The sequence below is a fragment of the Hemicordylus capensis genome, chromosome 3 (assembly GCF_027244095.1).
Source record: "Hemicordylus capensis ecotype Gifberg chromosome 3, rHemCap1.1.pri, whole genome shotgun sequence".
Classification (NCBI taxonomy): Eukaryota; Metazoa; Chordata; class Lepidosauria; order Squamata; family Cordylidae; genus Hemicordylus; species Hemicordylus capensis.
The window spans coordinates 338,352,697-338,376,576 of record NC_069659.1 but is presented as its reverse complement, the minus strand read 5'-3'; the positions used below and the strand labels follow the sequence as shown (position 1 = coordinate 338,376,576).

The following is a 23,880-nucleotide window of genomic DNA, read 5'->3' as shown; positions in this document are numbered from 1 at the left end:
GTGACTTGATCAGTTTCTCCTGAGCTGGGATGAGGCAGACCTCTACTCCAAGTACTCTGAAATTGATTCCATAATTCATTTACACATTTAGATTGCCTGCTCATCCCCCTTCTGAAGACTCCCATTCACGTGTTACGTTCAACTCACGTACAATCTGTGTACTGTGTATGCACATACAGATTTGTATGCATATACAGTCAGTCACACATTATGTTCATCACATGTACAGTAGTGTACTTCCTATCTGTACCCTGCATTTGAGGGGGCCTGCACCCAGGTTCACTTTTAAAATGAAATTTCCTCCTGGCTTAACAATCTGTAAGACAGATATGTATTATAATATGTCAAATGCCAAGTCAGACACCTGTCTTCCCTTTCTATGTCCATAGTTCAGACAAGCTGTCTCTCTTTAAAAAACAAAAACATTACCACATTTACTTTTATTTGTATATACATTCATCTTCCTTATGAACATTTTAGGAACACTTGAAAAACTGCTCCAAGGATGATACAGTGCTGTCCCCATGGCATGGGTGCTAGCCAGTCAGTGCTGCCTACAAATGGCTTGTACAGCAAATTTGCCTAAACCTTTTTTTGAGAAAAGGAAAGGTATATTGAATACAAGGGTGCTTAATCCCAGCTTGACCGTACTACTCTGTAAATGTCACAGAATATAAACCCTGTCAACAGAATATAAGTCCACTTGAACTCAATGGGCCTGACTGGGCTGCAGCGCCAACTCAGGCAATCTAATCAAAAGCTGAGTTGCACAAAAGAAATATTGCTTAAGTGAGCACTTTGTTCAGCTGAATGTTGAATATGTTTACCCATGCACATCCAAGCTGCAGCTTTCTGACTGTGACAGGTCGAGGTTGAGATCTGCTCAGAGAATTAGCTCTTGGGACTTCCGTGCATGTCTTTATCAGACGCTGTACTGAGCAGGGGGATTTAACGCAACACAGCCAGTGGTTAGATTGCCTGATCAGCTCTCAGAATAACCATCCCACTAGTGCGACAGCAACTTCTGCATTTAAGTTTTGCAAAGAAGCCCCAAGTTCCCAACATACCTAAGTATCCAATACCACACAGCGTGCCTGTACAGAAAGTATATATGTCATGGTGAACCCAACCATTATCATGTCTCCCAGGCTTGTTTCCCTTCCAATCCCCACCTAGCTCATTGACAGTGCCAATGAAAATAGCAAACAATAAAACTCTCAATGACAGCAATTGCAGAACAGTTCGCATAAAGGCTAGTAAATTTAGCTCCTCTTGGGTGACAGCTGCGTGCAGATTTAGTATTGAATTAACATGAAATGAAAATTTCAAGACATTATGCAGGAAGTTATTTACACAACTCTCATTAACAATAAAGGCAAGAGGGCTTTTTAAAAAAAATAGAACTCCTGCTAACTCAGCTGAAAATATATCCCAAGTTGTCGCTAAAATATTGAATTGCATGAGGAATAAGAAAGATTGGGCTGTGAGCAGTGGTAGCATTGAGAATCCATTTGTTCTTATCTCCCTCCCCCTATCTATCTATCTATCTATCTATCTATCTATCTATCTATCTATCTATCTATCTCAACTAAAAAAATGGTCATGAACTAGTCATACTGGTTTTCTGTCATTTTGCCTGAAGAGCAAGGTTGAACAGCATACACATGCAATGCCAATAGCTTGAGAGATTGCTCTTTGTCTAGTATATTGCAATCTCTCTCTCTCTCTCTCTCTCTCTCTCTCTCTCTCTCTCAAATGAAGCCCTCAGGGGGCTATATCACGAGCAGTAATAGGTTAGTTGCCAGATTCTGAGACGCATTCCCAGAAGTAGCCTTCCTTAAGAAGCACTTCCTGAAATGAAATTCACGTCTTAAAAGCAGGAATGGCTGACTTTTGTATTATTTGGGACCATGCTGTACTTTCAGGAGAATCAAACATCTGGTCTCATTCTTAAACTGCAACTCTAAAGGATTAGTAGTGCACTGAATAGGGATTTTGTTTTTTCAATTATTTTAGGAACATAGGAAGCTGCCATATACTGAGTCAGACCCATTGGTCCATCTAGCTCAGTATTGTCTTCACAGACTGGCAGTGGCTTCTCCAAGGTTGCAGACAGGAATCTCTCTCAGCCCTATGTTGGAGATGTCAGGGAGGGAACTTGGAACCTTCTGCTCTTGCCAGAGTGGCTCCATCCCCTGAGGGGAATATCTTCCTGTGCTCACACTTCTAGTCTCCCATTCAACAGACACCTGCTAGATGCAAATGTCCAACTAATTTTGAAGTCCCTTGAACAGATATGGCTGTTCCTTTCTCCTCTGATAATGATAGAGTGGGGGTTCCCAACCTTGGGTTCCCAGATGTTGTAGGACTACAGCTCCCATCATCCCCTGCCACATGACGCCGAGAATAACCAATCTTCATATTTTACCCACTTAGGAACGGGAATATAGGAAGCTACCACATACTGAGTCAGGCCATTGGTCTCATCTATCCAGCTCAGTATTGTCTTCACAGACTGGCAGTGGCTTCTCCAAGGTTGCAGGCAGGAATCTCTCTTAGCTCTATCTTGGAGATGCCAGGGAGGGAACTTGGAACCTTCTGCTCTTCCCAGAGCAACTCCATCCCCTGAGGGGAATATCTTACAGTGCTCACACTTCTAGTCTCCCATTTATATGCAACCAGGGCAGACCCAGATTAGCTAAGGGGACAAGTCATGCTTGCTACCACAAGACCAGCTCTCCTCTCCTTCTTCTCATTTTTCATTAATGGGGGATGGGGATAATAGTATCTTCAACAGTACCATACTATATAGCAGTATAATGTATCCAAATAAACTTTATTCATTCAGTTGTTCATGAATTGTACTCACATTTGTTTCATGATAAATTCCACATGTTTTCATTTTCCCTATGCACTTTTTGTCCTTTTAGCAAAGCTCTCTGGAGCTGCTTCTCAATGCCACCATGTTGTTTTCCCGCAATGCCCTAGATACTAAGTTGGTCCAGGGCACTGTGGGAGGAAAAACTGGTTGTAGTCACACACAAATGGTGGCCTCCACTTAGGGCTGCCAGGTTCAAATGGTGAAAAAAGTCAATATCCATTACCAAAAAAAGTGGAGATAGAGGACGCTTTTCACCCCCCCAAAAAAAGTCTCCAAAACATCTCCACTTTGCATAAAATTTGCATAAGAACATAAGAACAGCCCTGCTGGATCAGGCCCAAGGCCCATCTAGTCCAGCCTCCTGTTTCACACAGTGGCCCACCAGATGCCTCTGGGGAGCCCACAGGCAAGAGGTATGGGCATGCCCTTTCTCCTGCTATTACTCCCCTGCAACTGGTACTCAGAGGCATCCTGCCTTTGAGGCTGGAGATGGTCTGTAGCCCTCCGACTAGTTGCCGTTGATAGACCTCTCCTCCATGAAGTTATCCAAACCCCTCTTAAAGTCATCCAGGTTGTTGGCTGTCTCCACATCTTGTGGCAGAGAATTCCACAAGCGGATTATGCTGATGACCAGGTGAGCTGTATGTCTTCTCAGTCTGCTGTCTAGGTGCAGAGTTCTCAGAGCCCCTGCTTCTTAGCCATAAATTCATCGCCTCCTTAGGTTTACCACACATACAGTCCTCTGTCTTCCTCCTCCACGGGTCACCCAGCCTTCTTTCCCCAGCCAAGTCAGGGCAGCCAGCTAGCTACCGAGCCATCCTCTTTGCATGCTGGAGCAGTGCTGACTGCACCGACTCCCACTCACTCACTGTTCTCTATGACTACAAACATTTATATAGCACTTTTCAACAGATGGTTTCACAGTGGTTTTCAAAGAAAAATAAATAAAAAGATGCTCCCCTGTCTCCAAAGGCCTCACAGTCTTTTTTTAAAAATGCAAGGAATGCTGTGCTGGGGTTGAAAGAATGCTGTGCTGGGGTTGGATAAGGCCAGTTGCTCTCCCCATAATAAATAGAAGAGTTTCACCATGGTAAAAGGTGGCTTTTCACTCAGATTAGTTAGCTAACTGCTAACTTCTCACTGCTGCCGCCACCAGCACCACATGAAGGCAGGAAGGAAGCTGAACCTGCTGGGCCTACCTATCCATGTTCCTGCATCACGGGGCTCTGCAGCCTTCCACTGAAGCAGAACCTCCCCTCTGGCTTCCCCACTGGATGGATGGTCAGCAGGATGCCGGCAGGGGACAGAGACAAAGGAAGAGAAGCTGCTTGTGAGAGCAAAGTGTCCTGAGCCAAGAAAATGTTCCAGCTGCTCCCCAGAACTTCAGATGCCATAATACACCCAAAATAGTCACATGCCCTCTATAAAAATCCCAAGTTGGCAACACAACTTCCACTGAAAGCGAGCTTTCCTCCTCCCCCACAATTCTCTAATGCAACATCCAGTGCATTGTGGGAAAATAAACTGACACCAGGAACCAACTGCTTAGAGGTGCTCCCAGAGAAGGCCCCCTGCCACCTTGCCAAAAGAGTCATGAATGGGTCACAAACATGAACTCATTCATGATTCCTTATGAGTAATTATCATCCATTTCATAATGAATCAAAATTGAACCAAATGGGCCCCATTTGGCTCAATTCTTCATTCATTCCAAAATGAATGCACACTCTTACCAAAGATGGACAGTCCAGAGGGGCTGCTAATGGAATCCCAGTCCACCCCTGAGCCTAATCCAGTGCTTGAAATTCAAGACCATTCTGTCCTTTCCACATCAAAGAACATCTGGAAGACATCTCATATCCTCAAACAACTTGCAATAGCTTCTGGGTTTTTTTTCAAAGACTTTGGAAGGATTACGGTGCTAAACATAGCTTTTCAAGTTGTTTAGGGTTTTTTAATAACAAGAAAGATACCTCTAAAAGGATTCAAGGGCAGGGTTTTAATGTAGAGATCACAAATGATCCCAAATGATTTCCTCCTTCTCACCATCATTTAAGTATGGGCTGTTTCAGAAGCAGCCTCAGTTCTTCAGTTTTCATAATTGTTACAGAGACCATAGCAGGGCCTAGTTTGTCGAGAAGCATTACAACCCTGCCACTCCCCCCCCCCCACAAAAAACTACCTACTTTGATGACAATACTTGCTTGCTGAACTGTGCTGAATGTACTTCTCTGATTCATATAGACTATGAGGCCATTCACATGGCCTACCAGGCAGGCAGGTGGGAAGAAGGCTTCCTAAACCTTGCCTTCCCCCCAGATGATCACTGTTTAATTGGTGGGAGTGTGGACCAAGGTCCCACACAATCAGCCCTGCTCCATGCTCTGGAACCGGGACTTCTTGTCCCAGCCTCCATGAAGTCCACAATATACTGCATGACACACACACACAACATTGGGGGATCCCCGCCACAAGAGACGGGCACTCTAGGTGCCCATCTCCATGTGCAACTGGGCTGGAAGCAGCCCTTGCTCACACACAAGAGCAGACAGCCAGGGATAAGGGAGCACTTGCTCACTTAACCTTGGCTAACAGCCAGGCTTAAAAGCTGCTTTCCCGTCAGGATCAGGGCCAATCCCAGTGGTTGTCATATGCAGCTTAATTCGGACAGGGTGTCCCTAGTTCAGGTTAGGCTGTGTGTGATAACAGCCTCTATGCTTTTCCTACAGAGAAACTTCATCAGACAGACAGATGGACAGACATCCCCTAGTAAGTGAGCAAAGAGGCACCTTTTAAAGTGAGGATTCTCTTATATTTAGCAGGGGGAGAGCAACTGGCCCTATCCATCCCCAGCACAGCAGCCCTCCAGTGGCTGAGACTGCTGTTTGTCTTACATTTCTTTTTAGACTGTGAGCCCTTTGGGGACAGGGAGCTATCTTATTTATCTACTTTATTTTTCTATGTAACCCTCTTTGAGAACTTTTGTAGAAAAGCATGTATAAGTAGTAGCAGCAGCAGTAGACAGGAGCAGGAGTAAGCAATGGACAAGCAATAAACTCCATTGCATGGCTGTTACCTGTTACAAGATTATATTGGAAATTTTAAATCGAGGAATGTCATGTCTGATCCACAATTTCTCCTGGTACTGGCTGGATAAAAGAAAAGAGGTAATCATATTTAGTATCTTTATATAGCGTACTTCAAGAACTCAGCACTCCATATACTCTGGGCAGATTCACACAATTGCCAGAAAGTCAGCAAGGCAGGAGCTTCTGGTTCCCAGTGATCGCATCCTCCCGTTGGGCATGTCATCCGAACCCACCAACCTGTTATTGGCAGCCAAACCTCCTGACCTCAGCCCCCAACTTCAGCCTGAGATCTGTAATGGAGGGCTGTAGTTGGGCAGAGGAAGTTGGTCTGAAGTTGGTAGTCTGGCTGCCAACCAGAGGTTGGCATATTGGGATGATATGCCTGCTTGGGGGGCACTCACTCAACGGGAACCAGAGGTTCCCAACTTACTAATTTCCCAGCAATCATGGGAACCTGCCCATTTTCTCAGGCTGACCCCAGAATGCTACCTATCCAGGGCTGGCATGAGAGGTTTCCATAATTGTACAGTTACCGAAGGGCCCATGGTTTGGGGCCAATATGCTTTACAGAATAACTTTCAGATATTGCGCAATGCAATGTGGGTGGGAGAAGCCCCGCCCATGCTGCTGCACCCATGTAAACACTATCAATGGAGTTGCACACCAGGGCAGTTCCATTCCAGTGTAACGGTGTGCAAATGCAGTTGCACAATAGGTCGTCTATTGAAAACCATGGGCATCCCATTGTGCAACTGTGTCTGTGCAATGTTACGCCAGAGAGGAGCAGCCCTGATGCACAGCTCCGTCAACGGTGTTTACACCGTTGCATTGCACAATATCTGAGAGAATGTTATTATTTAAAACACATTGGCCCCAAACCAGTAATTTATTGTGATGAAGTTGTGCTGATCAGAACAAGTTCAGATTGGGGTTTTTTTCCTTCCATAGTAAGAACCCAGCTTCTCTCTGCCTTCACACTACAAATGACACATACTTGCCTGTGAATTGAAAGCTGATTGAAAGCTTTGGTTTTGCCCCTCTCCCATCCCATCTTCAGTTGCTTTGCCAACCATTTTATTATCTAATGAGCCATTGATATGTTTTTGCATTTCAAGTTAATTTGGGACTTTAAAAGAATAAAAGGACAATCAGTAGGGGATTTTTGTGAATTTTTAATTTAAAAACTATTCTAGACAGAGGAGGAAGGTGGATTCATGATTGCACAGGCACCAGCCAATCAGAGTTGTGCACAGCCAGCTGCTGAGGCAAATTAGCTGATTCCGTTTCCCGGTGGAATGAAAATTTATGGGCCTATTCACATATTATGACAACACTCATAGAATCTGCATACAGTGTCCACAAGTACAAATGCGGGGGAATTATGAAATGACTCCCCCTGCCTTTTAAAGGCAGAGGGAGCTGCTCCTGGCATCGCTGCCAACACAGTAGGGACTATCTCCCTCCCAAACTGGGCTGCGCGGCCCCATTGAGGGGGAGATTGGCCTGCGCTACATTGGCAGCACAGCCGGAATGGTTCTCTCTGCCTTTAAAAGGCAGGGAGAGTCACTCCACTGCGCTGCCAACACAGCGTGGGCCAATTTCTGCCCCAAATGGGGCCGCGTGGCCACGTTTGGGAGTGAAATAGCGCCCCCTGCACCTTACGTCAGATATGGCATGTGTGTCTGGGGCCGCGAGGCAGCGCAGGCTGATCTCCCTTCCAAATGGGGCCACGTGGCCCCATTTGGGACGGAGACCACGCCCTTGCATCTGACGTCAAATGCGGGGCATGGCTAGCGACTGATGTCAAACGTGGGGCGGGGCCATGGCCAAACATGGGCCACTGTCAGCCTCCCTCCACACCTGTAACTGTGCCAAGCATTTGTACCCAAGTTTATGTTCCACATGTACAGTAATTCATACAAATGTACAGTAATTCATAAAAGTGTACGGACATCTGAACATAGGTACAGCATAATGTCTGAATAGGACTAATGTCTAGCAATAATGACAACAACAACTTTATTTGTTAGCCGCCCCATAACAAATTGTCCTCTAGGCAGCTCACAAAACATTAAAACATCCAACAAAAACACATAAAACACATCAAATCACAACACACCAAAAAATAATAATAATAAATACAATACAAACAATGTAAAAACTTTTGGTTTTGGTTTTAATTTTTAAAAGGTCAATTTTAAAAATCAAAGCCTGAGTGAATAGTTATGTCTTTACCTGGAGTATAAAAGAACAAAGTGATTGGGGGTGTGTGTGTGTGCGTAGAGAGATTAAGCTCCTCCCTCTTTTTAGCTTCTTACGTGCTGTCCTAAATTCAAACTGAGAGGTTCTCTCTCTCATTGCATAAGACACTGTTTATTGTTTTCTTAGCCTATGTTTCAGTTAGTAATAAATATCAAATTTTTGTTTCTCAGTTAAAGTTGCTTCCGGTACAATTACTTATAGAGTAGCAACACCTATTGAAGGCGGGAATGCAATTCATGGCCTTGATCCAACTGAAGGTATGGTAGTCATAAGCACATTCACAGAATCAGGAACAACAACATCAAAAATATTTATATACTGCTTTTCAACAAAAGTTTCCAAAGTGGTTTACATCGGTAGATAGGTAGATAAAATAGCTGCCTGTCCCCAAAGGGCTCACAATCTAAAAAAGAAACACAAGATAGACACCAGCAACAGTCACTGGAGAGATGCTGTGCTGGGGGTGGATAGGGCCAGTTACTCTCCCCCTGCTAAATAAAGAGAATCACCGTGTTTAAAAGGTGCTTCTTAGCCCAGTTAGCAGGAGCAGTGGGTAAGATATGCATCCTATCCAGCTTTCTGATCATATGTGAGTTTTTAAAAGGTAGGAGGCATTGGCAGTGATCATCTGCTAAGCTGCAGCTGGATACAAGGGCTTTCCCTCCTACCTCATTCAACAGCTGGGTGCAGTTGCTGGGTAGGACTAGAGGTGTGCAGATTCGGCCAATTCAGCCAGTTCAAACTGAAACCAGACTGGCCCTCCCAAAAGGCGGCCAGTCTGAGTTCAAAATGGAATGAGCCTGCTCTGATTTGGACCAGTTTGACCCAGTTCAAGGCCTATGCTTGTAAAGGGGAATCCAGTGAGGAATCCAGTTCCTTATATCCAGCTGCTGCTTATCAGGTGATCACTGCTTGCACGTTTTACTGTGATTTTTACTCACACATGATCAGTTTTGTGCGCACAGCTCTCAAAACTGGGTAGGATGCTTGTCCTACCCACGTTCTGGTTGTGTGAACTGTCTTATTATGTGTAGGCCTAGAACCTAAGCTGGAGGGAATGAAGCAAACTATGGAATATTTTGCAGGGACTGATGCCATGGTGAGAAGGACCAGTAAGTGTTTGAGGATATCACAGCATCAAACTAGATGAGGTGGCAAGAGACCTGTGATCAGATCTTCCATGTTGCTTTTGGAGGGCAAAAGCAGGCAGAGGGCAAGTTAGCTCAGGGCTGGGGAAGGGGGATTCACTTTTCCACCCCAGTGCCATTTTCCCACTCTAACTCGCTCCCCTGAAACTACTATTTTATCCCGGTCTCCATATGTACGAAGACACCCTACTTCTCAGTGAGACGGTCTGCAACCACTGTGCTCACAGAAAGATATGGATGGAACAGAGAGAAAATTACGCTCTTCCCCTAGAGCTGCTTAAACTGCTTTATATAAACGGAAAAAGAATCTTAGCCTTGCATTAGAATTTCAGAATGCTTTTAAAGTGTGCAGTAATAATGTGATTATTCTACATTAAATTCCATGGAAGAATAATAAGAGTGAAATATGAAAACAGGCCTGTTCCCTCCTTAGAGCATTCTGTGGGCCACTTTTCAGATGAACAAAAAAGGATTCCCTCCCATTAACTGAGAATTAAGAATAGAAATTACTGCTTTTTATTATTTCTCTACTTTATATTCTTCCTTGGCTTTCTTCACGGATGATTTAGGGCAGCCTATTTTAATCTGAACCTCTTCTATTCTTGTTGAGTGAGAGGAGGGATCATAAAAGGTGTTCCAGAATTATATTTCTTTGGGCATGACCCTCCTCAGTGACTCAGGAATATGCAAATTAGACTCTCACTTTGGTCACTGGGAGAAAATGATCCTAAATGGTCCTAGAATACCATTTTTGTGGGGTACACTTTATCCTTCATGTTCTCTAATAGGCTTCATTGAAAGCTTTTCATAATGGGCAATGAATAGAAGCTCAATATTCAGTCCAAGCATGTTACATAAGCAGGGTGATCTTGCACCAATTCTGAATCAGCAACGGGGAAGTACTGTGCACAATGCAGCCGGCTGAGCAAAGTGATTAATCTAGGAGGTCCCCAGCACTCTGTAGGCAAAAAGAGAGAGGGGTGTGTGTGGATTGTCCCCCCCTTTGCTTCTTTAATGGCCTTCCCCATCTCTGTTCCCCATTCCCCTCGGTACCATATGTAGGACTTGGGGTTATGGAACTCCCAGCCCCTTGAGGCCCAGCTGTCCCCCATCTTGGTTTTTTCTCACAAGTGGATGTTTGCCTGCTGATTAATTGTGCTGCTCTCTCTCCTTTTATGCCTCTTCTTGTAGCTGCTTTATATATAGGGAGACATTCTGTGCAGCCCACTTGTGGGTGGGGTGGGTGGGGGTCCTCAAGAAGCACATTTGTCCCTGCGCAGCCTTCAGGGACATATTCCTGCCCACCATATACCACTTTTAGAGGGAGAGGAGATTAGCAAAAATTGCTTTCTCTCCCCCTCCATGTGCGTCCAGCTGCTCAGCAATGCTCAGGCTGAGCTCTGAAGCAGCCTTTGTGAGAATCCCTCTACCATGGTAGAACACGTGAGCCACTGATAATAATGCTGGTGCCAGAGTCGAGAGAAGAGAGGTGCTGGAGGTGCCTCTCCTGCACAGGGAGTGCGGAAGGGACTGATGCAAGCAGAGAACACTTCTTGTATTTTGGGGGGTTAATGCTGTTCATTTGCATATTAATGAAACTAACACAAAAGAAGAGTCCTGTCGCACTGTAAAGGCTAACTGATTTATTGTGGCATAAGCTTCTGTAGACTAAAGCCCTCTTCATCAGATGCATGATGTATTAGTGAGCAGAATACACACACACACACACACACACACACACACACACACAAAACCACTGCCTGCTAACTGGGCAAGAAGCAGCTTTTTAAAATGGTGACTCTCTTATTTTTCACAGAGGAAGAGCAACTATCCCAGTTGGATAAACTGTCCTTTATGCTCGCTCCTTCCTTCCTTCCTTCCTTCCCTCCCTCTCTCTGTTTTTCTTTCTTTCTGATGAGCCCTTTTGGGACAGGGAATTATTTTCTTATACCTTTGGTTATGGAAACTGCTTCAAGAACATATTTTGTTGTTGAAAAACAATATAGGCATATTTCTAATAATAGATTTATGTAGAAATGAAAGGTTATAAAAGGCAATTTTATACTTTTATACCATGGAAGTACTGAGTCCATGGAATGGGGGTGGAGATGGTGAGACATGCTTCCATGGATGTTGTACCTAGGAACAGCCTCCACAATTTCGATGATGTCTACAGAGGGTTACAGTCTGTGACATTTCTACGCAAAGCTCAATTGCATGCAACTGCAACACATTGGTGACCATGGTGGCTGGGGATGATGGGAGTTGTAGTCCCACAACATCTAGGGACTCAAGGTTGGGAATCCCTGGTATACAAAATAAGCTCAAGGGCCATAAACAACAGCAGTGGTCAGCAATAACCATTTTCCTAGCTTTGCTATGCTAATTTAATACCCACCATGGGAGAGAAAACCTTGGTCTTGACAGAATCCTAAACAAATATTGTCAAACTTGCTGATGCATTCTAGTACAGCAATTGCATGCCGGTGTCTCCTGAAGTGGAGTTATCATTGGAGAATGCTGACTTTTAGGTTAGAAGCAGAGTGTCCTAGGAGATTGAAATGTCAAATTAACGGATTGGATGTTGTGGCAGTGACACAACCAGCAATTGCTAGATCACTTGAGGAAAAACGAGATTAAAATTCCTGGCATGCAGCACAGCTCCGATTAGCCAGCCTCATGTCTGTGTTAGTCCCAGCAACTCTTGTGATCCAGAAAGATGATTAGGCCACACAAGGAGGCCAGTGAGGACTCTGTCCCCAGCCAGGCAGCATAACCATCCTGGCTGGGCATCTGTGTTCAACTTCCAGTTTAGGTATGCCAGTGGATGTTCGACATAATGGTAGTTTTGCTTTTAAGTGCGTCCTGAGACCCACAATATTTTGTTCTGATTCCTGTTTTGAGCAGGAGGTTGCACAGAAGACCTGCAAGGTCCCTTCCAGACCTCAAGGATGACCTGTTGTAATTTGGCACAGGGTTGGAAATAAATTGAGTGCAACTTATTTGGCCAAGATTCTGAATTTTACTTTTCTGAAAATTCAGAGCTTCAGCAATTCAATTTTGAAATTCAAGTCTGAGAGATACTGGCTGACATACTGTGCAATGGTATACCAGCCTAATAACATGACATGCATACAAGTTGCGTAATGCAATTTGTGCCGCTTGTGTAGTTGCACAATTTTCATGCGTGCAGATTAACTAGACTTGTATATTCTTCTGCAGTATGCCAGCCATCTCTTAAAACAAAATGTATGTATGTATGTATTGTATGGTTTATATACCACTTTTTATTAAAATAATCTCAAAGCGGTTTATATCTTTCAAATCTCACTCCATAATATTCTGTTTTTCCTTGAGACATTCAATATTTTGCAAGTCCGAGATATGGAGGGAACTTGAAGTTATCGCTGCAGACAATCACATACTTTGGATTGTTGAAAGTAGCTGAGTTGGGCCAGAGGTAGGCAAACACCCCTGGCCGGGTGTGCCAGTGAGGCTCTGGATGCTATCCTAGCCTGCCTTGCACTCTCCTTCAACTGGCAGGCCTTCCCTATGTCATCTGCTATGTCATTGGTCCCAATGGCAAAGGGAGTGGGCTTGCCTAGAATGAACTAGAAGTTCAGACACAGCTCACACCTCAGGGTGAGGAGCACTAGGTTTGGTAAATCAATTTCATGGTTACCATGGCCCCCTTCGGACACAACGGCAAACTGTGGATCCAATGGACCACTGCGTTCAACAGACTTGTGCTTTGCCTCATCCCTCCACCCCACGCTCCCAGATAATCTAGATCTGGAGTCTAGGAGCCTGAAAGTGGGGAGGAACAGGATTTGTGGGCTTCCTCCTTCTAATGATGAACATCCACAGCAGCCAACCAGAGATGGAGAGAGGGAGGAGCTTCCTACCCTCAACTCTGGTTACAAACAGTGGCAGCTTTCAGATGACACGACACCACTGTCCAACCAGAGGTTTTGGCGGTGAAACTGAAGAAGAACAAAGGGTTCCAATTCAGTTTTGTGGCCGGAAACCTCGGATCAACTTTGTCATGGAAACAAGGTTCCCGCCTTCAGATGAAAACAAACCCAAACCTCTGGCATGGTGGCCTCCAGTTTGGCATGATGTCTGAAGGCGGACCATGAGTGAACTTGGAGTGCTTATGAGGCAAGGCTACAGCATCCGAGACTTTTTAGTTTTGAAAAGGGGTGACTATGGGGAGACATGATAGAGGTGTATAAAATTATGCATGGACAAATTTTTCTCCCTCTCTTACAACACTAGAATTAGGGACCATCCCATGAAATGGATGCCCAGGAAATTTAGGAACAACAAAAGGAAATACTTTTTCACACAGCACATAATTAATCTATAGAATTCTCTACCATGGGATCCAGTGATGGCCACTAGCTTGAATGGCTTTAAAAGGGGCTTAGACAAATTCATGGAGGACAGGTCTATCAATGGATATTAGTCTGAAGGCTATAGGCCACCTCCAGCCTCAGAGGCAAGATGCCTTGATATCAGTTGCAGGGGAGCAAGAGCAGGGCATGCCCTCATCTCTTGCCTGTGAGCTTCTCAGAGGCATCTGGTGGATCACTGTGGGAAACAGGAAGCTGGACTAAATGGGCCTTCCGCCTGATCTAGCAGAGCTGTTCTTATGCCTTCCAAGTTGCATAGTATTTGGAGCAGCTCTGGATATGCTTTGTCAATTATCTGAACCAGTTTCTCAAATCAGTCAAGTAGGGATGAAGAAGATTTCCAGACAGGGAATTACAAAAAGAACTCCTTCATCTTTGCTTCCATCATTAGTTGTCCCTACTCCTCCTGCTTCTTCACCCCTGCTTCCCATACCTCTGACTGCTATTTCCCATGCTTACAAGACTGCAAGATAAGGTATGTGATGCACTTTGAGGATTCTAAAGTGCTATATAAGTGTTGGGTGTTATTTTCATTTTTAAAAAGAAGAAGAAGAATACTGGCTGTATATTTCATCTGCAAATGCCTTTAGCTGGCACACCGGTTTGTCTCATCGAAATACTAAGTGTTGCTTTTGTTTCTTGCAAGCTTTGCAGCAAAGGTGCAGCTTTAGGGAAGCCCTTTGAAGCCTCTCCAAACAACATCTCAAGTATTGCCAGTTTTGTTGAAACAAAGCTTGTGATCTGCTACTTGAAGATGAGAAAGCCTGACCTTGCACTGAATCATTCCCACAGGTAAATGTACATATATATAGACATTTATGCTGATTCATTCTTTTATGAGAAGATTCCAAGCATATATTTGTAAATGTATTCACAAAGATCAGTTTTGGGAGAAATGTGTTCAAGAGCTCACAGTTGAGTCTATGGTCAAAAATGCATAGGCACTGCCCTGGCTGATCGTCAGCTTTCAGCCACAATTTGTGGTGCTGGCATTAATCTGCACCCATTTGCTTGTGTTTAAACCCACTCAATGGGCTTGAAGGCACGAAACTGGGAGTAAGATGTTGGCCTAAAGCCCTATAGACTGGTCGGATACCCCCAACCTTGTTCAATCATAGATATGCCCCTGATTTGATCACACCTGATGCACAGATACAGCAGAATTAAACATGTGAAACTGTCTTATACGGAGTCCGGTTATTGGTTCATCTAGCTTAGGACTGTCTACCCTGACTGTCAGCAGCTCTTCAGGCTTTCAGGTAGGTGCTTTTCCAGCTGTATTTAAAAGTGCCAGATTGAACCTGGGACCTTCTGCATGCAAAGCATATGCGCTACCACTAATGGCTAGGGATGAGCACAAAGCATTTCAGAGCCTCTGTTTTGAGGCGACACAATGCTTCGAGCGACTCCCACCAGATTGTTTCAGTGGGGGCAAGCAAGTGCTTTAAGAGGAGGAAAGCAGGTCCTACCTGTTCCTCTTTGGCCCCTCTGCCACCCCCCGCCACCTCAGTATGGTGCTATTGGGATTAAACGCCCCGCTGCGCGGCTGCAGGGCTGCTCCCAGCAACCCAAGGGCAGGGTCAGCATGAAAATGGTGTCTGTGCTGGTACGGGCGCCATCTTGAATGGTCAGCATGGTGTTGCTGACCCCCTCAAGATAATGCCTGCGCATGTGCAGATGCTATTTCCATACCAACCCCTTCCGCTGCACAGTAGGGCACAGTAGAGCATTTAATCCTGATAACGCCGTGCTGGGGTGGCGGGGGGCAGCAGAGGGGCCATGGAGGAGCAGGTAAGACCTTCTTTCCTTCTCTTAAAGTGCTTGCTTCCCACCCCCCCAGGATGTGCACAACACACTTTGTGGAGAGGAGAGCTGGTCTTGTGGTAGCAAGCATGACTTGTCCCCTTAGCTAAGCAGGGTCCACCATGGTTGCATTTGAATGGGAGACTACATGTGAGCACTGTAAGCTATTCCCCTTAGGGGATGGGGCCGCTTTGAGAAGAGCACTTGCATTCTTGCATGCAGAAGATTCCAAGTTCCCTCCCTGGCTCCTCCAAGATAGGGCTGAAAGAGATTCCTGCCTGCAACTTCGGAGCAGCTGCTGCCAGTCTGTGTGGACAATACTGAGCTAGATGGACCAATGGTCAGACTCAATATATGGCAGCTTCCTTTGTTCCTATGTTCCACTTCATTCACATCCCTATTAATGGCCCCTCCCATGTTGCTGGCTGCAGCAGAACAGAAATGAACCTGAGACCAATGTTGCAGTTTCTTGCAGTGAGCAGGCGACTCAACTAGAAGACTTCCAAGAGCAATTCCAGCTCTAATATTTTTTCATTCTGCACAGAGCTTGTGCTCTGTCACTGAGCCCTTGTTTTTTTCTATTATTCACTGACCATAAAATTATTCACACTACCACCACTACCCCTACCACCACCACCACCAATACTAATGAAATTTATATACCACTCTTCAACCAAAGTTCTCAAAGCAGTTTACATATAAAAATGAATAATACATAAATAAGATGGTCCCCTGTCCCCAAAGGGCTCACAATCTAAAAGGAAACATAAGGCAGATACAAGCAACAGCCACTGGAGGGATGCTGTGCTGGGGTTGGATAAAGCCAATTGCTCTCTCCCTGCTAAATATAAGGGAATCACCACTTTACAACGTGTCTTTTTTGCTCAGTTAGCCGGGGAAATTTTAATAATTCTACATATTTACATATGGAAGATTACTGGAAGGTGTTAAGGAAGGCTCATACAGAGATCCAGTAGGCTGCCTCATAGGAACATAGGAAACTGCCATATAATGAGTCAGACCTAGTCAGGGTCCCTAGTGGTGGGTTGCCTTTGCCTCCTCCCCCCAAGATCTAAGGTGCAGACCCTTTAAATCAGCCTGGGAGCATGCTTGGAGACACCGTTTCTCCAAGCCTGCTCCCATTTTTGAGGACTGCACCTCCATAATTGGGGGGGGGGGAGTGGGGAGGAACATAGGAGCATAGGAAGCTGCCTTCTACCAAGTCATAACATTGGTCTATCTAGCTCAGTATTGTCTTCACAGACTCACAGCGGCTTCTCCAAGGTTTCAGGCAGGAACCTCTCTCAGCTCTATCTTGGAGAAGCCAGGGAGGGAACTTGAAACCTTCTGCTCTTCCCTGAGTGGCTCCATCCCCTGAGGGGAATATCTTACAGTGCTCACACATCAAGTCTCCCATTCATATGCAACCAGGGCAGACCCTGCTTAGCTATGGGGACAAGTCATGCTTGCTACCACAAGACCAGCTCTCCTCAGAATAGCAGTATATAAATATACATCTTAGTAGTAGAACTAATTAATGTATCAGGGCATGCAAGTCGTATGGCACAGTTTGGGAACAATTTGTGTGGTTATTTTCAAATGTCTATACCACTTTATAATTGTTGCTTTCAAAGCAGTTTGCAATATAAAAGGAGGTCAGGAGGTTGACAGAGGGGTTGAAGTAGGGAATGGACCCTGTCACAACCCTGATGACGTAATTATGACATTAAGTTGACATAAGGACCCCGGTAGCGGTGGTGGGCAGGAGTGCTTATTTTCAACTCAGGCTTGTCTGCCAGCTACAGCCCTTTCTGGACAGAGACAGCTAGGCCACAGTGATCCATGCTCTGGCAAATTCCAGACTGGACTATTGTAATGTGCTGTATGTGGGGCTGCCCCTGAAGATGGTTCGGAGGCTGCAACTAGTGCAGAATGCAGCAGTAAGACTGCTGATGGGCACTTCTGGCTGGATGCACACCACGTCAGTCTTAAAGGAACTGCACTGTTCGCCAATTTGCCACCGAGCCCGATTCAAGGTTTTAACAGTGACTTATAAAGCCCTGGCCCGCAAATAGCCAAAGGAACATCTTCTCCCATATAGACGTGCCCATCAGTTAAGATCTGTAGGAGAGGCCTTCTTGGTAGTGCCACCATTGTCCGCAGTTAAAGGGGTAGGGGCACGTGAGAGGACTTTCTCTGTGGTGGCCCCGAGGCTGTGGAATGCCCTCCCCTCTGAGGTGCACCAAGCTCCGACCTTGTGCACATTCAAGAGAATGGTGAAGACACACCTCTTTACCCTGGCCTCTGACTCAAGATGTAGTGGTTCTTCCCCTCTCAGGCACTGTATTTTTTTTTACTGTATTTTTGATTTTATGATGTTGTATTTTAATTATGTTTTATATTGGTTTTATTGTTACCCACTCTGAGACCTTTGGGTATAGGGCGGGCTAGAAATGTAAGTAAGTAAGTAAGTAAATATGGGAGGGGGGTGACTGGGTGTTGATTCAGCTCACAACATACTGAGTTGTTTTCTGAGTTCAGAGGAAATAGTCTCCAGGCCCAATTCCAGACCTGACTGGGAGAGTATACCCCACCTCTGTTATTTAGTACTTTAAATAAAATTTATCTAAAGCTAAAACCTAAAACTGCATCGACTCAAGTCAGTCTGAATAAGGCAGAATATAACCATCGAGACAAGTTCACATGTCTACGGGGCCCGAAATCTGTGAACCAACCGCCATGAAAAGCATGACATGATACAAGAAGACACGCAAGTCACAGGAACATGGGGACATGGGAAGCTGCCTTCTACTGAGTCAAATCATTGGTCTACCTAGCTCAATATTGTCTTCACAGATGGGCAGCAGCTTCTCCAAGTTTGCAGACAGGAGTCTCTCTCAGTCCAGTCTTGGAGATGCTGCCAGGGAGGGAACTTGGAACTTTCTGCGTGTAAGCATGCAGGTACTCTTCCCACAATGGCCCCATCCTCTAAGGGGAATATCTTACAGTACTCACACATTTCTCCCATTCAAATACAAGCCAGGGCACATCCTGCTTAGCAAATGGGACAATTCAGTCTTGGTACCTCAAGTCCAGCTCTCCTCTTTGGTCTGGAATCCTTCCGTCACATATATAAGCCACCATGTGATGCTGCAAGTGAGGTCACCAGGTCATCAACATGCATGTGTGGACCAGCACATAGTTGAGAAGGTTGTACACTCTGGGGTCATAAGAACATAGGAAGATGCCTTATACTAAGTAAGACCATCTAGTTCAGTTTTGTCCATTAAGCCAAAAGGGAGGAGAGCTGGTCTTGTCATAGCAGGCATGATTTGTCCCCTTAGCTAAGCAGGGTCCACCCTAGTTGCATAGATAGAACCTATGTGCCATAATAGAACATCATCCTAAATTATTTTTTTAAAGGTTTTGTAAATTGTGGACGATGCAAGTCATTTAATGGAACTAGAGAAAGGCATGCTGTTCTGGAGGCAGGGGCATGGAAGACTACATGTGTGAGGACGCATATTCCCCTTAAGGGGTGGAGTCATTCTGGGAAGAGCATCTAGGTTCCAAGTTCCCTCTCTGGCTTCTCCAAGATAGGGCTGAGAGAGACTCCTGCCTGCAACCTTGGAGAAGCCACTGGCAGTCTGTAAAGACAATACTGAGCTAGATGGACCAATGGTCTGCCTCAGTAAAAGTCAGCTTCCTATGTTCCTATGTCCTAAGCTTGTGCACAGACCTAAAAGCTGTAGTTGGGTCTGGCTTGACCTTGCAAATGTCAGTTTAGGGTCTTTTGGACCCCAACAAATGTTGGGGTTGGATTCAGAGTCAGATTTGGGGTTGTGATTGGAGTCAGGAACAGGTCGGAGTTGGGAAATGCAGAGGAGAAGATTAAATAACCATGGGTGGTCGCCAGGAGTCGACACCGACTCGATGGCACAACTTTATATTACTCAGTATTTGAACCCGGAAGAAAAGTCACACAACACCAGAGAGTCACAGAAGAACTGATGTAAGGACAGGGAATCCAAAGGGAAGTGATGTAACTTCAGTGAATCACATGAGAAACCCGGAAATTGGCTGGCAGCTGCTGATAGTGAGTTTAAAATGGGCTAAAACACTTTTTAAAAACCTTTAAAAAAATTAAATATGCACGGGGAAGGCAGGCAGATGGGCAAATAGGGCATAAGATGGGTCCCCCCCCCCACAACAGCCATGATCACATGGTGGGGGAACCCTCACTGCCATTCGGAGCTCTGGAGAGATCCAATTTTTTTCGGTGGGGGTCAGAAAGGTCCAACCCAAACTGGGGTGTTTAAGTTCAGGTTTGGACTCTTTCCGAACCCCTCCAGTTCCAGTAAAATCAAGCCATGTCTGATTTTACTGATCTGACTTTGCACAGGCCTATTGTCCATAGTGACTCTCTAAGGTTTCAGGTGGGCGTCTCTCCTAGTCCTATCTGGAGATGCCAGGAAGGGAACCTGAGACCTGCTGCATGCCAGCAGGTCCTCTACCATTGAGTTATGGCTCCATCTCCTAAGGGGAATATCTTATAGCACTCACATGTCGTCACCCATCCAAATGCAAACCAAGGCAGACCTGCTTGACAAGGGAGCAATTCATGCTCTCTACTACAAGACCAGCAACCCTCCCCAGATGCATGGACTCCAACCCTCATATGGCACTTTCCTGCCTGGCTCCCCTGGAGTAGCTCAGGATCAGGTGTTTGCTTCCATAATGTAGTTAGAAATCATACAGTTCTAATGATGAGCCTCTAACAACATCAAAACGATAAAAGTGTGAACCCATTATAAATTGTTCGCCGATTAAGAGGAAGAAAAGAAATGCCAGGGAATAATGGCCAAATTCACCATAATTGAATTCAATTTGTAACAGAGGATGCAGAATATATCTGCTGTCCCTATGCCCGTCACATTACTAAAAGCAGGTCAGCAGGAGCAGATACATCCAGCACTTTAAAATGAAAATATTCTGGGATATAATTAACATAGACAGAACCTGAAGCATAATCAATAGCTGTATGTTTTCAAAAAAAGATAAATAAATTACACTGAGCATTCCAACTATAAATAGATCCCAGTCATCCATTGTGTAATTTTTCCCCTTTCTAGTGAGCCTTCACTCTCATTACTATATTGTGGTGGTTTGGGAGGCTCAGTATTGAAATCTTCCTCTTCTGTTTCCATTTGCTATTTGCTTATTGCCCATGTGCATTTCTGTATCCCTTGGCAGCCTTAGCCAATGGATTCATCTCTCACAGGCAGTTCATGTATGGCATGTTGCTGTTAGTTAATATAAATTTGTTGCACAAAGAGGAGCAAATCAATTTTTTTATTTTATTTTATTTGCAGACACCGACCAACGTCCCAATCCAGTTTAGAGGCATGCGCATGTATATACTTCTGTGTATGTAGCCCCAAAGGGATAGGCTCACACATGCTTTTCAACATCTACATGAAACCAGTGAGTGGCCAGCACAATGTGCTGTGCAACTCGGCATTCTGACTCTCTGGAGATAAGTCAAAGCCAACCATGGCAGCATTGCACTGAAAACCATGGAAGAAGCATGACGCAGATGTGCATGTGCTGGGTAGTTGTACAATAGAGCTCCTGCACAACATTTCTGGGGTTGGCTGTCAAATGTGCAGCAGCCCTGGTGGGTCGCAAGCACAGTCAGGAGCAGAGCTATAATTGGGCGGACAGATTCAAAGAACCCGAGCCGCCCTGCTCCTGAGACCCGCCTGGCTCACCCCTCGCCCCTCCCTATTTTATTCATTCTCTTCCTCACTCAGAACGGCAACCAAGACAGCGAGGAAATGCACTCAGGAGGCCAGGACTGGCTCTTCAAGGTGCTGGTCATGCCCCCTTCATGTGATGTGGTTCCATAAGGGCCAGCCTGACCCTCCTGCGTTCATTTCCTAGTCAGCTTCATGGCCAGCTGGGTGTTTTCTTTGGATTATTTTCTTCTGGGTGTTTTCTTTTGGATGAAGAAAACACCCAGCCAGTGTCGTTGTCAGCTGGAAAACGAACTCATTGGAACCACTTGGGCCCTTCTGAGTGCTGGCCACGCCACCTGCATGGGACACCACATGCAGGGGCATAGTTGGCATGTGCGAGGGCCACCAGGGAGAGGGGCTGCCAGAGATAAGGCGTCTCACCCAGCTACATGCTAGTGTTACACTGCACGTCATGTCTGCCACTAGGGACATTTAGAATTTCTGCCACTAGGGGCATCTGGAATTTGGGTGTCATGAAAATGCCACTGACAGCAATTTCATTTCTCTCTCTCTCTCTCTCAGAGCTGTTTGGATGGCGTGGTATATAAAAGTAATTAATTAATTAATTGTCTGGATTAATTAATTAATGCTGACCCAGTGCCTGGAATCAGTATAAATACCCTCCAGTATAAATATAATCAGTATAAATACCCTCCAAACCTTGCCAGCTTTCCCTGAGTATGTTCTGGTGTAAAGAAAAATAGTGCATTCAGCTAATATAAGTGGCAGGACTGTCCATGTGCAAAATGTGGTGTGCAGGTCAGAGGGAAGTATCTTATGAAGAATTTCTTCTAAAAAGTGTATCTTATCTTGCCGGGCGGGGGGAGGCCAGGCTCCAAAATTACCTAGGTATACCTCTGGACAGTATGTGCAACAAAACCAGTTCTCACATTCAAAAAGTTCCAGAGGACATCCAGCCTGATTCCCTTACCTTTTATAACTCCCTAGCTACTGTTTTTAGAAAACTATTGGGGAGATGATTTGGCTAAAATTGGAGAATTTGGGAGTGGGGTGTGTGGATTTCATAAAGCCCCACCTTCCTCCTTCTAAACTGAGCACTGATTGAAACACACGTCCAGGTATGGATACTATTTATCTACATTGCATTATTTTAAATGAGGTGACCGTATGAATGGGCATCACCATCCACAATATGGCATCAGTAGTCCCATTTAAATACTCTTTCAAGGAATGCCTAGAGCTGGATCAGAGCAGCTGTTCCTCAGCTGTCCCCAACAAGACATTTATTTCATACCTTTGAATTTTTTATCTATTTTAAAAAACATGATGCCTACCCTACACCCTTAGATAGGACAGGATCCATATTCAATCCAACAAATAGATAACACACATCAATTTATGTCACTTAAATCACCCAAGAAAAAAGAAGGGACGTCCTAAATCAAGGGCAGAAATACCAGAAAAGAAAAGCCAGAAATTGTTTCTTCTGTAAACTAATTATAAAAAGCATCCAAGAATGTAAATCAGCATGTAATAAATTCTGCAAAGGATATTTCTCTTCTTATAGATTTTTTTTTTGAAGGGGAAAGGAGAGTGGTAATATTAATAAACAAAATTGTGCTTTATGGAGAATGCTAGTACAAGGAAGATTTATATTGATAAAGGTCACAAACTACAGAGAAGAGCATATATTAGGCTCAGTCTGTTCCCATGGTTTTGGATGGAAATGTTGTTGATCAATTCTGCCTTATACATTACAAAACTTGGAGTTAGGGAAATTATGGTGAGAGGAAAATTTTGGTGTCCTGATGACTCTATTAATGTATAGATTTTTCATTTTAAAAAACACTCAGCAAACGAGGCAAGTATTAAAATTTAGCCAAACAAAACTTCATCCCACAACAAAGTCTTTCACATGATCATCTAGGGAAGGGAATAACTCCTACCCTGATCCCTACAGATGAGCAGAGCCCCCATTGGGCTCTACTAACTCACCCCATACACAATGCAGGCAGTCACGGAATCCATTCTTAAAAAATGGAACTGGGCCCTCCAAGCAGGGGTGTAGCTATAACTGAGTGTATAGGTTGAAAGAACCAGGGGGGCAGCTACTGGGGGCCCCTAGCTCCACCCCACTCTATTTTCTTTATTATCTCCCTCACTCTGAGGGGCCACCAGTGAGAGTGGTGAACACGGGCCCCTTCTCCCCTAGCTATGCCCCTGCCTCCAAGACTCAAGGGAGTATCCCAGAATGCATTGCTCTCATAGTAGAGAGGCAGCCCTCAGTACAGCAACCGGTCTCTGCATGGCCCCTCTAGCCACAGAACTCAATGACAAACATGGCTGCTGACTGCATGATCATACTCCAGGGTAGGCTATTTTCATCCTACCTTAGTAAACATCAAGGCATAAAAGTCATTTTATTTATTTATTTTTATTTCTCTATGTAAATCGCTTTGGGTATGTTTGTCAAAAAGCAGTGTATAAATATTCGTAGTAATAGTAGTGAAAGTTGGGCTACCC

The 23,880-nt window shown here is 44.8% G+C and overlaps 1 protein-coding gene across 1 annotated transcript in view; it reads left to right on the top strand.

Annotated features, from left to right (window-relative positions):
- Positions 1 to 23,880, top strand: part of SPATA16 (spermatogenesis associated 16) — a 246,569-nt gene that overhangs the window by 69,610 nt on the left and 153,079 nt on the right. The window contains exon 3 of the mRNA XM_053304770.1: positions 14,442 to 14,587. Coding sequence (XP_053160745.1) covers positions 14,442 to 14,587 — 146 coding nt within the window. The remainder of the gene's footprint in view (positions 1 to 14,441; positions 14,588 to 23,880) is intronic.